Below are 15,000 nucleotides of genomic sequence, written 5' to 3'. Positions count from 1 at the left end.
TGTGTGTGTGTGATAGTATCCTATGTGTGTGTGTGTGTGTGTGTGTGTGTGATAGTATCCTATGTGTGTGTGTGTGTGTGTGTGTGTGCGTGTGATAGTATCCTATGTGTGTGTGTGTGTGTGTGTGTGCGTGTGTGTGTGTGTGATAGTATCCTATGTGTGTGTGTGTGTGTGTGTGTGTGTGTGATAGTATCCTATGTGTGTGTGTGTGTGTGTGTGTGTGATAGTATCCTATGTGTGTGTGTGTGTGTGTGTGTGCGTGTGTGTGTGTGTGATAGTATCCTATGTGTGTGTGTGTGTGTGTGTGTGTGTGTGTGATAGTATCCTATGTGTGTGTGCGTGTGTGTGTGTGATAGTATCCTATGTGTGTGTGTGTGTGTGTGTGTGTGATAGTATCCTATGTGTGTGTGCGTGTGTGTGATAGTATCCTATGTGTGTGTGTGTGTGTGTGTGTGTGTGTGTGATAGTATCCTATGTGTGTGTGTGTGTGTGTGTGTGTGTGTGTGTGTGTGCGTGTGATAGTATCCTATGTGTGTGTGTGATAGTATCCTATGTGTGTGTGTGTGTGTGTGTGATAGTATCCTATGTGTGTGTGTGTGTGTGTGTGTGTGTGATAGTATCCTATGTGTGTGTGTGTGTGTGTGTGATAGTATCCTATGTGTGTGTGTGTGTGTGTGTGTGTGTGTGTGATAGTATCCTATGTGTATGTGTACATGTGGAGAGTAGTTTACAGGCGTAGGGCTATTTAACGTCGTTTCAGTGTCTTTTAAAGCTTCTGTTTGTTCTTTAGTGATCTGTCCTGGTAGAGAGTTCCATTCTCTCACGGCTCCGTATACTGTTCTCTGCATTGATTGAGTTCTAGCTTTAGGAACTGTATAGCGCCCTCTGGTGGCCTCGGGAACGAGATGGGGGACCCGGGACCCGCATGTGTTTCAGTTAGTGGTGATCATCGGCTCCTCCAGCGGGTCATAAACACATGTTTACGTTTGCTTCATAACCCTGGTGGGACGGTGGCTTCCTATTGGTGGAGCTGCCTGTCAATCACAAGTCCAGTCAAAGTCCAATCCAGAAAAACCAGACTAATCCTCTGCATCAAAGAGGGAATAACCTTCTGCAGGTTTAAGGCTGGATTATGGTTCTGTGTTCCACCAACGCAGAGCACACGCCGTCACCGTGACACCGTCACCGTGACGCCGTCACCGTGACGCCGTCACCGTGACGCCGTCACCGTGACGCCGTCACCGTGACGCCGTCCTGAACCTTCAGACTTCTCTGTCACTCCATTTCTCCGTGGTGCAAAACCCCCCAGACTACTAGGGGGGGTGCGATCTTTTCCTGAACGGTTTATCCGACTTTTCCGGTCACAGTGTATCAAAGAGATAAGGACAACTATTGTGCAAAGTTCCTGGAGGTTCCTGAAGGTTCCTGAAGGTTCCTGGGCGACAGAGGGGTCCTGGATGGAGGCGGGGCCCCCGGGACCCATCGATCCAGAACCCCTCTGCCAGAATTCTGATCCTCCTCAGGAAATATTGTGAAGATGTTTTTACCAGAGTTAAACCTTCTCCTCTACTCCTCCAGATGTCGACCTACAAGCGAGCTACGCTGGACGAGGACGAGGCGTCCGACACTCCTGCCGAGGCGGCTGCTTCTCCCGACAGGCTGGAGGTCAGTGAACGCAGCACGGACGGTCGTGAGTGGTCCTGATCCAGATCCCTAGTGGTCTGTAGAGGACCTGCAGTTCTGGATCCAGTTAGCATCAAGCATTAGCATCAAACATTAGCATCAAGCATTAGAATCAAGCATTAGCATCAAGCATTAGCATCAAGCATTCGCATCAAGCATTAGCATCAAGCATTAGCATCAAGAATTAGCATCAAGCATTAGCATCAAGCATTAGAATCAAAAGTTAGCATAAATCATTAGCATCAATAATTAGCATCAAGAATTAGCATCAAGCATTAGAATCAAAAGTTAGCATAAAGCATTAGCATCAAGAATTAGCATCAAGCATTAGCATCAAGCATTAGCATCAAGAATTAGCATCAAGCATTAGCATCAAGCATTAGCATCAATAATTAGCATCAAGCATTAGCATCAATAATTAGCATCAAGCATTAGCATCAAGAATTAGCATCAAACATTAGCATCAATAATTAGCATCAAGCATTAGCATCAAGCATTAGCATCAAGCATTAGAATAAAAAGTTAGCATAAAGCATTAGCATCAAGCATTGGCATCAAGCATTAGCATCAAGAACTAGCATCAATCATTAGCATCAAAAGTTAGCATCAAGAATTAGCATCAAGCACTATAGCATGACGTGTTAGCATCAAGTATTAGCATCAAGTTTTGGCATTAAGTTTTAGCATGCAGTGTTAGCATAAATCGTTAGCATCAGGCGCTGGATCCAGACCCTGCTCCTCTCCAGCTGCACGGGCTCACGTTCAGTCCTTGAAGCAGACGAGTACTTAGGTGGTCTGTTACCCCTGACCCCTGACCTCTGACCCCTGACCCCTGACCTCTGCCCCCTGCTCCCCCCAGGTGGGCTTCCGGAAGGGGGGCGTGGACATCCTGGGCCGGCGGACACAGCTGGAGGTTCTGCTGTCGGTGCTGCTAATGGCCGCCCTGCTGGCGCTGCTCGTCTGCCTGCTGCTGCTGGGCCTGGGCTTCGGCTCGGATGCCGGCCGCGGCCTGTGCCTGTCGCAGGCCTGCGTCACCGTGGCCAGCCAGATCGTGGAGGCCATGGACCGCGCCGCCGACCCCTGCCACGACTTCTACCAGTTCGCCTGCGGCGGCTGGATGAGGAAGAACCCGCTGCCGGACGGACGCTCGCGCTGGTCCACGTTCAACAGCATCTGGGAGCAGAACCAGGCGCTGCTCAAGCACCTGCTGGGTACGAGGCTCCGCCCACCGCTGCTGGCTCCGCCCACCTTTACGCAGTTACAGGGTTCCTACGGTGCTTGAAATCCTTGAAAGTGCTTGAATTTCAATGTCGTGTTCAATTTCAAGGCCTGAAAAGTACTTGAATTAGTTTAACTGCTTGAAATTATAACTCTGTCTTTCCAGGAAGAGTATAGTATAGTTTAGTGATTACAAGGAGAAATCAGTAAGATGAAACATAACTAGATGTTTACAGCACGATACAATGTACATAATTGTGATAAAAAGCGGAAAAAAAAAATTATGAGTATATTTATTCCTGTAGATATTTTACCCCAGCGATTAAGGTGTTTGACCCTTGAAAGTGCTTGAAAAGTGCTTGAATTGGACCTTGAAAAATGTGTAGGACCCTGCAGTTAGCACAATCTTGTTGTTTTAGCTTAGCTCATGCTAAGTAGTGCTAATGCCACTTTCCCTTTGTGCGGTTTGGGTATTGTCCGTATTTGTTGTTTCCATAGCAACATCTGAAAAACAGCAGCTGGGGCTCCAGACAAACTCTGCCGTAGCTACAGCAGCTGTTCTGCTAGCGGCTATGGGGCTAACGGCTTCAGGGCTAGTGGCTACTGGGCTAGGATCTATCGGGCTAGCGGCTACGGGGCTAGGTCTATAGGGCTTGTGGCTACAGAGCTAGCAGCTAGATGGCAGCAGCTACGGGGCTAAGGCTACGGGGCTAGAGCCTACAGGCCTAGTGGCTACTGGGCTAGGGCTACATGGATAGCGGCCATGGGGCTAAGGCTACGGGGCTAGCGGCTCAGCCGGAGCAGCTGTGAACCGTCGGGGCTCAGAGACGGTAAAAAGGGACAGATAAGTGAACCCCCGGGTGGAGACGGGCGGGGCAACACGGAGGCTGATTGGTGTTGTGAACGTGATGCCCAGGGGCATGCTGGGAAACAAGCCCCGCCCCCTCCGGCTGACTCTCACCGCCGTGTTTTTTCCTCGTCGTTTTTCCTCAGAGAACGGGACGTTCAACAGCAGCAGCGACGCCGAGAGGAAGACGCAGTCGTACTACCTGTCCTGCCTGAACACGCAGCGGATCGAGGAGCTGGGGGCGCAGCCGCTCGTCGACCTCATCGCCAAGGTAACCGAGGGCAGGGCCCGTCGCCGTGGCGGCAACCTCGCGGCCCGTTGCCGCGGCGGCAACCTCGCGGCCCGTTGCCGCGGCGGCAACCTCGCGGCCCGTCGCCGCGGCGGCGACCTCACAACCCCCCGCCGCCGTAAACCTCACGGCTCGTTGCCGCGGCAACCTCGTTTTCTTTTCTGTTTTTGTTTATTTCGAACATGTATAGAACACAAGAAAAAGGAAATGAAACAAATCCAGGTGGGCATTCCACCACATAAAGAAAAAAAAAATGACATCAAAACATATTTCGAGTTACATGTTCGAAAGTTTGAAAAGAAAAAAAAACTCCCATTGTTGCTCTATATATGGTCAATTGGAGGAGTTTCTGTATGTAAATGACGCTAACCATGCACGAGCACGGCAGTTAAGAACAGGTGGGATTTATCATCACTGATGTGCGTATGACCAGCGTCCGCACGTTTGATAAATTCAGATTTTTTTGTACTTACACGCATTCTAAATTTCATTCCTACGATAGAATTTAGAACTTTTTCTACGAATGGTTGATAAATGAGGGCCCAGGTCTTTTGAGTCCAGGAAGTTCTTCTAAACACGGAGAAACCAAGACCAGGAGGAGACTAATCACTTCATAAATGTAATGAAGGATATGAACATTTCTGCATTTGTAGACGGTAGAAAGTACCGGGATAGAAGATTTACAAGAAGGAGAGAGAAAAGTTGGTTGAAGCAGCATTTGTTTTGAATTTGGATACAGGAAGAAGAAGAGGAAATGACGGGAATTGCGTCATCATGTTCTCCGTGCGTCGCTGGTTTGATCCAGATATCCTGAATGATTAATCACCATGGAAACAGAATATTCCCAATTTTTCAGTAACTGCATGGAAACGTACCGTATTGTCCCGAATATAAGACGACCCCGATTATAAGACGACCCTCTTTATAAAGACTCAAGTTTGAAGAAAGACTTTTTGAACACCAAATTTAATTTTTATACAGAAAATAATTACAGTACATCTGAAACAAATGATTATAACAATATATTCGAGAAAAAGCCTGTTATTTTGCCTCATTCAAATCAATCATCATGTTGAAGTTTGCATCCTAACTTCTCCTCAGCTGCCGGTTCACCTGCCGAACTTCCACCCACTTTTCTCCAGATTGTCGCTACGTTTCTCCACTTTCTGTTATCTCTTCTCTTATTTTCTTCTCTTTTCTTTCTTATACTATTTTTTTATTTTTCTTCTTCGTGACAGGGGTTCCTTTGTCCTGGGGAGTTAAGTTCAGCATTCACTTTAAAGATATCTGGCTCCATCTAGCGGTGTAAATGGGTATAACGTCTAGACCCCGAATGTAAGACGACCCCCACTTTTTCAGTCTTATTTCAATGCAGAAAACACCGTCTTATATTCGGGCCAATACGGTAGTCAGTTTTGGTTATGGATTTTTGTCGACAACGTCTCCGAATCGTTGCAGCCCTATCGAGGCTGCAGGTTGTTGGTTCTGGTTGTGACCGCTGGTTCTGGTCCACGTCCCCAGATCGGCGGCTGGAACATGACGGGTCCCTGGGACAAGGACAACTTCATGGAGGTTCTGAAGGTGGTGTCGGGCCCGTACCGGGCCCAGCCCTTCTTCAGCGTGGGAGTCAGCGCCGACCCCAAGAACTCCAACAGCAACGTCATCCAGGTAAAAACCAGAACCCGCCCCAACCCTGGACCGGGTCCCGGGTCCCGGGTCCCGGGTCCCGGGTCCCGGTCTCGGACCCTGAACCGGGTCCCGGTCCCGGTCCTGGAGGAGCTTCAGGGACCTGCAGGTCTCAGGTCTGACCCCCTTCTCCCCCCTGCAGGTGGACCAGTCCGGGCTGTTCCTGCCGTCCAGGGACTACTACCTGAACAAGACGGCCAACGACAAGGTGAGCGGGGGGGGGGCTCTACGGGGCTAGCTCTACGGGGCTAGTGGCTACGGGGTTTGTGGCTACGGGGATAACGGCTACGGGACTAGCGGCTACGGGGCTAGCTCTACGGGGTTTGTGGCTACGGGGCTTGTGGCTACGGGCATAAATAAGTGAACCCTCGGGTGGAGACGGTGACGTGGGCGGAGCTACAACCAGACCAGGATGTCGCATGAGCTGTTACATAAGCCCCGCCCCTGCCCCGCTGTGATTGGTCTGGTCCTGGATGGGGGGGGCGGTCCAGGCTGCGGGGTAACGGTGTTGGTCCGGTCTGGTCCCCCAGGTGCTTTTAGCCTACCTGGACTACATGGTGGAGCTGGGGATGCTAACTGTTGATGCTAACCCCCCCAGGTGCTGCTAGCCTACCTGGACTACATGGTGGAGCTGGGGATGCTGCTGGGCGGCGAGCGCAGCCACACGCAGCTGCTGATGCAGCAGATCCTGGACCTGGAGACGGCCCTGGCCAACATCACCGTCCCGCAGGACCAGCGCCGCGACGAGGAGAAGATCTACCACAAGGTCACCATCGCCGAGCTGCAGGTGAGGCCGGACCCGGGCCGGAACTGGAACCAGACCTGGAACCTTCCACGAGTCAGAAATGTGTCAAAGCTTGTTTTGTTTTTATGTTTGAAATTCTTTATTCAGTCACATCAGTACGGTGGCCGAGACCCGCCATTACTGAAAATAAAAGTAACGCTGCAAACAAAAACAAACGCCGCTGCAAATAAAATAAACGCTGCAAATAAAATAAACGCTGCAAATATAAAGAAACCCCGCTGCAAATAAAAGAAACCCTGCTGCAAACAAAAGAAACCCTGCTGCAAATAAAAGAAACCCCGCTGCAAATAAAAGAAACCCTGCTGCAAATAAAAGAAACCCTGCTGCAAATAAAATAAACCCTGCTGCAAATAAAATAAAAAAACGACGCAAATAAAAAAGCCACAACGGAAGTGAATTACCTGGGACTATTTTTGCCGATGCACCGGTGTTTTTTACGTTAAAAATGACACGTAGCGACGTTGAACACTAACCTTTTCACTTATTTTCTTGTTCGTTGTTCTTCTTATTCCTCGCTCTTCTTATTTCTTCCCTTTCACTTACGTCCTCTTCGTCTTCTTCTTCTCCTCTCACGTAAAAAACACCGGTGCATCAGCAAAAATAGTCCCCGGTAATTCACTTCCGTTTTGGCTTTTTTATTTGCAGCGGCGTTTCTTTATATTTGCAGTGTTTCTTTTATTTGCAGCGGCGTTTGTTTCTGTTTGCAGCGTTTATTTTATTTTCCGCAATGGCGGGTCTCCGTACATCACACTACAGGCTTTATCAACACAAACATTATAGACAAAATAGTGAGTGAAAAGGCAACAGGCAGAATCTTAGGGCCTGATTTACTAAGATCCTAAATAAAGAGTACTAAATTGCGTGTGCACTGAAAAAGTTTGCACGTGCTGTTGTTGTGTGTTTTGCGGGTGATCAACTAAGATTGCGTGCGCAATTGATAACAGGTGTAAACAGCAGTATTTAAATGAGGTGTTGCGTGTCTGTTTGCACCATGGAGAGTCTGGATGGAAAGCAGGATAGTCGCAAGCGCAAAATGAAATTTGACGAGTTGGAGTTAGAGATATTAGTGGAAGAGGCAAATAAACATTCATGAACTACAGCAAAGAAATTTAAACATTACCAAAAGAAACGCAATATGGGAGAAAATCTGCGATAGAATAAATGCAGTTGGTAAGACAAAAAGAACGGCAGATGAGGTTAAAAGAAGGTGGCAAGATATAAGGCGAAGAACTAAAGAAAAAGTGGCCTTTAATAAAACTTGTGCAACCATTTTTAAAATAGCATGCAGCAGAATAAAGACTCTCTCTCTGCGTATTCTTTGATTTTGGATGTCGCCTCCTTGCCACAATAACAGCAGCAGCAGATTAGCACCTTCCTTTCCAACGTATTAAATACAGACGCAATCACAATACGCGCAACTACTTTCAGGCTTGGTAAATCTCATTGCGCGTGGTAAATGGACATATTTGCGTTTTCCCCTCCCAGTATTTAGGATTTCTGGCGGGTACGCCCCATATTGATTATTCATCAGGGCAAAAGTACTAAATGAACAGCGTGTGCTATTTTGCTCATTTCAGAGACGCAGTCCTCTTTGCACGCTGTTAGTAGATCAGCTGTTAGTAGATCAGCTGGCACTTTAGTTTGCGGGTGATGTCAAGTTTGCACACGTTTTTACACACGCAAACCTTTAGTAAATCAGGCCCAGAGTGTTTATATTAGCGCCTGTCCTACATGCCAAAATAAACTATCCAGAATTATTTCAATATAAAAAAAAAATATATATACACTAAAAGAAGAAACAACAACAACAAATCAACAACCACTGACAAACAAACAAACAAACAAACAAAACTAAATTAAGCCAAACCAAACCAGAAAAAGAAACAGAAGAAAAGTGTAAAAAATGTATTATAAAAAATTGGGAAAAAAAAGCAAACAAACAATAGCAAAACTAAACCAGAAAAGGACCAATAAGGTTTACATTTATAGTAGTAAAGACATTTTTTTTTATAAATATCAGAGAACAGCAACAAACAAAAACAAATAAACATTAGCATGATTGCTCTACAAATCTTTTTTTTGTAAACTGAAGATGAGCTGCACATTGGTAAATCTAGGTTAGTCATTCCATAGTTTAACTCCCACAACAGATAAATAAACGTCTCCTTTTAGTCTCTTTTACAGCTTTTTGTACAACAAATTTACAAACATCACGTGTGTGTGTGTGTGTGTGTGTGTGTGTGTGTGTGTGTGTGTGTGTGTGTGTGTGTGTGTGTGTGTGTGTGTGCGTGTGTAAATAATATAATTAAAGTAATAAATAAATTAAGAGTATTAATTCTAAAAATAAATAGATAATTATCATATAGAGTGATATAATATAGCACGATGTAATATAAAGTAATGTATGTAATACTATAATAGCATATAATAATGTAATAATATCCTAATATAACATAATAATTTTTATAATATTATAACATATAACAAAATGATATCACCATAGTATAAAATATAACAATATAATAATACCATAGTTTAACATCCCATGAGATCTCGTAACATAATATAATAATGCACTATAAAACAGTATATCATGATAATGCCAAGTGCTGCGGCCCTGCGTCCTTCAGGGCTGCTGCTGCTGCAGGGGTCACCATGGCAACGGTTGCTATGGGCCGTTGCTAGGTGCTGCGTCCCTGGGAGGACGGGGGGGGATGGGGGGATGGGGGATGATGGGGGGGTTAGATAACAGGTTATTACATAAACCTGGAGGCTGATGGGATGAAAGAGGAGATGCAGGACGAGCGACTGACGCGTCGGTACCGGTGTAGGTGGTTGGTGTAGCTCAGCGGTCGGCAACCCAAAATGTTTTAGAGCCATATTGGACCACAAACACAAAAAACTAATATGTCTGGAGCCGCAAAAAATGAAAAGTTTTGTATCAGAATTAGAATGAAGAAACACATGCTGCATGTATCTATATTAGTTAGAACTGGGGGAAGATTAATGTTTTCATGATGCACTTTGAGAAAAAAGTGGAAATGTGGAGAAAAAAGTCAAAATGTTGCGAAAAAAGTTAAAATTTCGAGTTAAAATTTCGAGAAAAAATTCAAACATTTTGAGAAAAAAGTTAAAATTTTGAGAAAAAAGTCAAAATTTCGAGAAAAAAGTTTAAATTTCGAGAAAAAAGTCAAAATTTCGAGAAAAAAGTTTAAATATAAAAAAAAGTCAAAATTTTGAGAAAAAAGTTAAAATTTCGAGAAAAAAGTCAAAATTTCGAGAAAAAAGTTGAAATGTTGAGGAAAAAGTCAATTTTTTAAAAAAAGTTGAAATTTTGAGAAAAAAGTCGAAATGTCGAGATTAAAAAGGAAAGGAAAAAGGAAGAAAAAAGAGAAAAAAAGGAAAAAAGAAAAAAAGAGAAAAAAAGATGAAAAAGAAAAAAAAGGAAAAAGAAGGTCAAACATTTTTGAAAAAGCTCCAGGAGCCACTGGTATTGGTGCCGGTTCTGGACTGAAGTTGTTGTTGTCCCGGTTCCGTTGCAGCTGCTGGCGTTGTTGTTGTTGTTGGTACCGGTTCTGCACTGACGTTGTTGTTGTTGTTGGTACCGGTTCTGGACTGACGTTGTTGTTGTTGTTGGTACCGGTTCTGCACTGACGTTGTTGTTGTTGTCCCGGTTCTGCACTGGCGTTGTTGTTGTTGTCCCGGTTCTGCACTGACGTTGTTGTTGTTGTCCCGGTTCTGGACTGAAGTTCTTGTCCCGGTTCCGTTGCAGCTGCTGGCGTTGTTGTTGTTGTTGGTACCGGTTCTGCACTGACGTTGTTGTTGTTGTCCCGGTTCTGCACTGACGTTGTTGTTGTTGTCCCGGTTCTGCACTGACGTTGTTGTTGTTGTTGTTGTCCCGGTTCTGCACTGACGTTGTTGTTGTCCCGGTTCCGTTGCAGCTGCTGGCTCCGTCCGTGGACTGGCTGGACTTCCTGTCGTCCTCTCTGTCTCCTCTGGACCTGAACGACACGGAGCCGGTGGTTCTGTACGCCCGGGAGTACCTGCAGCAGGTGTCGGAGCTCATCAACCGGACGGACCACAGGTGAGGCCCCCAACACCAGCCCCCCCAACACCAGCCCCCCCTCCCCCCCCCCCCCCCCCCAACACCAGCCCCCCCCAACACCATCATCAATGAACTGATCAGTTGTTTGGGTTTTAATACTCCGAGGTTCCAGAGAGAAAACAAACAAACAGAAACAGGAACAACTAGAGACACAAACAGCAACCGGCTCCAGAGGCCTCGTGTACGAAACGGGCGGCGCACAAAAAACGTGCGTACGCCACTTTCTACACCAGGGGTCGGCACCTCTTTAGCGCCACCCTAGTGGCTCCTGGAGCTTTTTCAACAATGTTTAACCTTTTTTTTTTTCCTTTTTTTTTTTCTTTTTTTCCTTTTTTTCTCTTTTTTTCTTCCTTTTTCCTTTCCTTTTTAATCTCGACATTTCAACTTCTTTCTCGAAATTTTGACTTTTTTCTCGATACTACGACTTTTTTCTCGACATTTTGACTTTTTTCTCGACTTTTTTCTCGAGATTGTACTTCAACGTTAATATCAACCTTTCAAATTTTTTTCACAAAATTTTGACTTTTTTCTCTGTGTCGCTGCGTCCAGTTAGGACAGTCCAATAGAAAATAAAGCAAATTAATGGATGGAATTGATTTTGTCGCTGACGCTCGCATTGCATGCAGTTAGGACTCGGTGTAAAGGCTGATTTATGGTTCCGCGTTACACCAACGATTTAACGCAGAACCATATTTCAGGCTTAACTCCGCCGGCCGGAGCTTCCGCTATTTTTCCGCAGCGGTGTATCGCGTCATTCAGGCAGCCAATCAGCACAGAGCCTCATTATCATAGCCCCGCCCACTCAGAATCCTGCATAGATAATGAGGTCAGAGACTGGGAAGATGCCATAATACCGTATTGGCCCGAATATAAGACGGTGTTTTTTGCATTGAAAAAAGACTGAAAAGGTGGGGGTCGTCTTCCATTCGGGGTCTAGACATCATACCCATTTACACCGCTAGATGGAGCCAGATATCTTTAAAGCCAATGCTGAACTTAACTTCCCAGGACAAAGGAACCCCTGGCACCAAGAAGAAAAATAAAAACAGCGATAAAAAAGAAAAGAGAAGGAAATAATAGAAGACATAGCAGAAAATGGAGAAACGTAGCGACAATCTGGAGAAAAGCTGGTTGAAGATCGGCCAGTTATGATGCAAACTTCAAGATAATGATTTGAATGAGGCAAAATAACATGCTTTTTTTCTAGAATATATTGTTATAATCATTTGTTTCAGATGTACTGTCATTATTTTCTGTATAAAAATTGAATTTGGTGTTCAAAAAGACTTTTTTCAAACTTGAGTCTTGAAAAAGAGGGTTGTCTTATAATCAGGGTCGTCTCATATTCGGGCCAATACGGTAGGTCCCCTTTAAAGACAGAGAGTCGATGGGGGAATCCTTTGCTGAAAGTTTGGGTAGAAGTGATTTAAAAACTCCAAAACGAGGTCCAACTTCTCCGATTGGCCGGTATATGACCCTGATTTTCTCCCGGCACTGCAATATCGCAGATACAGATGATGGATCCATTTCGGTATCACTTCTTTATGCTTTATTGTTGAAAAGTGGGAGCTTAAAGGGAAAGTTCGTTTTTTTACAACCTGGACCTTATTTCTGGCATTTTTTATGGTCGTATACTCACCCAGAGGTGTTTGGTGTCATGTGGAGTCCTTCGGAAGATATTAGGAGTTTTGTGCGAGCCGCTTCTCCATATAACGGTAGTGAACGGGGCACAGCGGGACACAGACGATGCAGCGTCTGAATAACACATGATTGCCACGAAACTCTTCATTTCTTTTATGAATCACTAGATCTGCTTCCAGGACCTGTTTCTACATCCGGGGCTGTGTGTGTAACAAATAAATCAGTTTGTAAACAAGACCTCTGACCTCATGACGTCATCTCTGTGCGCGCGTCCCAGACACAGCTCTGTGTACAGCTGGAGTTGCTACTGTTAGTTTACTGTTAGTTATTTGAAACATGTCTGAATATTTGTCAAATTCTGAGGTTGTGGACGACGACTTTGAATATGATGGACGTCCTTACCGTTTTGAGCCAGAGTTACGGCTGAAGAGCTCACTGAACGGAGGACAGAGTGCTGCACAGAGATGACGTCATGAGTTCAGAGGTCTTGTTTACAAACGGATTTATTTATTATATTTATTACACAGACAGCGCCACAATGTTACAACAGTTCCTGGAAGCAGATCTAGTGATTCATAAAAGAAATGAAGAGTTTCGTGGCAATCATGTGTTATTTAGACGCTGCATCGTCTGTGTCCCGCTGTGCCCCGTTCACTACCGTTATAAGGAGAAGCGGCTCACACAAAACTCCTAATATCTTCCGAAGGACTCCAAATGACACCAAACACCTCTGGGTGAGTATACGACCATAAAAAATGCCAGAAATAAGGTCCAGGTTGTAAAAAAACGAACTTTCCCTTTAATAGCTTTGAGAATCAGACATATGGGTGGGATAAGCAGGACTTGTACAGGTACCAACAGCTTCCTGACTATTTCTGGGAAACGGTGCAGGACAACGTCTCATAAGCAAATGATGATAAAAAAAATGTGATATTTAATGGTTTGCATTAATGGGCGTGGCCTAATGGCTCAACAGCGCCCCCTAGAAAACTTTGTGCCTCAAGCCCCACAATACGGTTTGACGTACATGCACGAAAATCGGTACACACCTGTATCAGTACACAACTTAAAGAAAAGTCTCTTGGCGACATGGCCGAAACCAAACAGGAAGTCGGGCATTTTGAATTAATCATGTAATTTTGGCGCGATTTATGCCATTCCTTCGGCCGTTAATGCGAACCGTAACGTGAACCCAGGTGTGTTATACATCAAAATGTGCGTCTAGATGCTGCGACTTTTCTCAGTCAAAAGCGTTACCGTGGCGACACTAAATGGCAAAAAGCGCACCCCTCCTTCATCTGATTGCTCCATTTTTGATAGTTCCTACTTTCTGCCATAACTTTTGAATGGTTTGATATAAAGAGTCATGGTGGAGTCATCGGACTCGGTTTTGAGTCCTTGACCTTTATTGGTGAAAATTGCATGCGCGAGGGCCCGTTCATCCGTTCATCGCTGCTTGCAGCTTTAATTCATTATGAGACCGTAAGACACCACATTATGACAGGGATCTTGCTAGGATGTAGATGGGGGGGGATGGACCAATGAGAAACCTTGATTATTGTCTTTAGTCAGACTTTTTGATCAAACGTTGTGGTTCTGGTCGGTAACTCCAGCTGATGTCCCCCCCCCGTCCCCTGTGTCCCCCCCGTCCCCTGTGTCCCCCCTGTCCCCTGTGTCCCCCCTGTCCCCTGTCCCCTGTGTCCCCCCTGTTCCCTGTCCCCTGTTCCCCCCCCCCCCCCCCCCAGCCTGCTGAACAACTACATGATGTGGACGCTGGTCCAGAAGGGCGTGGCCACGCTGGACCAGCGCTTCGAGAACGCCCAGGACAAACTTCTGGAGAGTCTCTACGGGACCAAGAAGGTACTGACCCGTAAATCCCCCGTGATGTCACCACCGGCACTGGTGATGTCACCACCGGCACCGTTAGTTGTAACCGTTAGTTGTAACCGTTAGTTGTAACCGTTAGTTGTAACCGTTAGTTGTAACCGTTAGTCGTAACCGTTAGTTGTAACCGTTAGTCGTAACCGTTAGTTGTAACCGTTAGTTGTAACCGTTAGTTGTAACCGTTAGTTGTAACCGTTAGTTGTAACCGTTAGTCGTAACCGTTAGTTGTAACCGTTAGTCGTAACCGTTTGTCGTAACCGTTAGTTGTAACCGTTAGTTGTAACCGTTAGTTGTAACTGTTAGTTGTAACCGTTAGTTGTAACCGTTAGTTGTAACCGTTAGTTGTAACCGTTTGTTGTAACCGTTAGTTGTAACCGTTAGTTGTAACCGTTAGTTGTAACCGTTAGTCGTAACCGTTAGTTGTAACCGTTAGTCGTAACAGTTAGTTGTAACCGTTAGTTGTAACCGTTAGTTGTAACCGTTAGTCGTAACCGTTAGTTGTAACCGTTAGTCGTAACAGTTAGTTGTAACCGTTAGTCGTAACAGTTAGTTGTAACCGTTAGTCGTAACAGTTAGTTGTAACCGTTAGTTGTAACAGTTAGTTGTAACCGTTAGTCGTAACAGTTAGTTGTAACCGTTAGTTGTAACAGTTAGTTGTAACCGTTTGTTGTAACCGTTTGTTGTAACCGTTAGCTGTAACCGTCTGTCGTTGCAGTCCTGCACTCCGCGCTGGCAGACGTGCATCGGCAACACCGACGACACCCTGGGCTTCGCTCTGGGGTCGCTCTTCGTCAAGGCCACGTTCGACAAGCACAGCAAGGAGATCGTAAGAGACCGTCCCG

At 45.5% G+C, this 15,000-nt stretch overlaps 1 protein-coding gene across 1 annotated transcript in view; it reads left to right on the top strand.

The window, feature by feature from the left end:
* ece2b (endothelin converting enzyme 2b) overlaps positions 1-15,000 on the top strand; it is a 38,026-nt gene that overhangs the window by 12,510 nt on the left and 10,516 nt on the right. The window contains exons 2-10 of the mRNA XM_061720073.1: positions 1,579-1,665; positions 2,543-2,894; positions 3,895-4,019; positions 5,559-5,705; positions 5,866-5,931; positions 6,322-6,510; positions 10,470-10,612; positions 14,020-14,134; positions 14,874-14,984. Of these exons, the coding sequence (XP_061576057.1) occupies positions 1,579-1,665; positions 2,543-2,894; positions 3,895-4,019; positions 5,559-5,705; positions 5,866-5,931; positions 6,322-6,510; positions 10,470-10,612; positions 14,020-14,134; positions 14,874-14,984 (1,335 nt within the window). The remainder of the gene's footprint in view (positions 1-1,578; positions 1,666-2,542; positions 2,895-3,894; positions 4,020-5,558; positions 5,706-5,865; positions 5,932-6,321; positions 6,511-10,469; positions 10,613-14,019; positions 14,135-14,873; positions 14,985-15,000) is intronic.

The sequence above is a fragment of the Cololabis saira genome, chromosome 4 (assembly GCF_033807715.1).
Source record: "Cololabis saira isolate AMF1-May2022 chromosome 4, fColSai1.1, whole genome shotgun sequence".
NCBI lineage: Eukaryota > Metazoa > Chordata > Actinopteri > Beloniformes > Belonidae > Cololabis > Cololabis saira.
The sequence above is the reverse complement of the archived record's forward strand: the minus strand, read 5'-3'. Positions and strand labels throughout refer to the sequence as shown.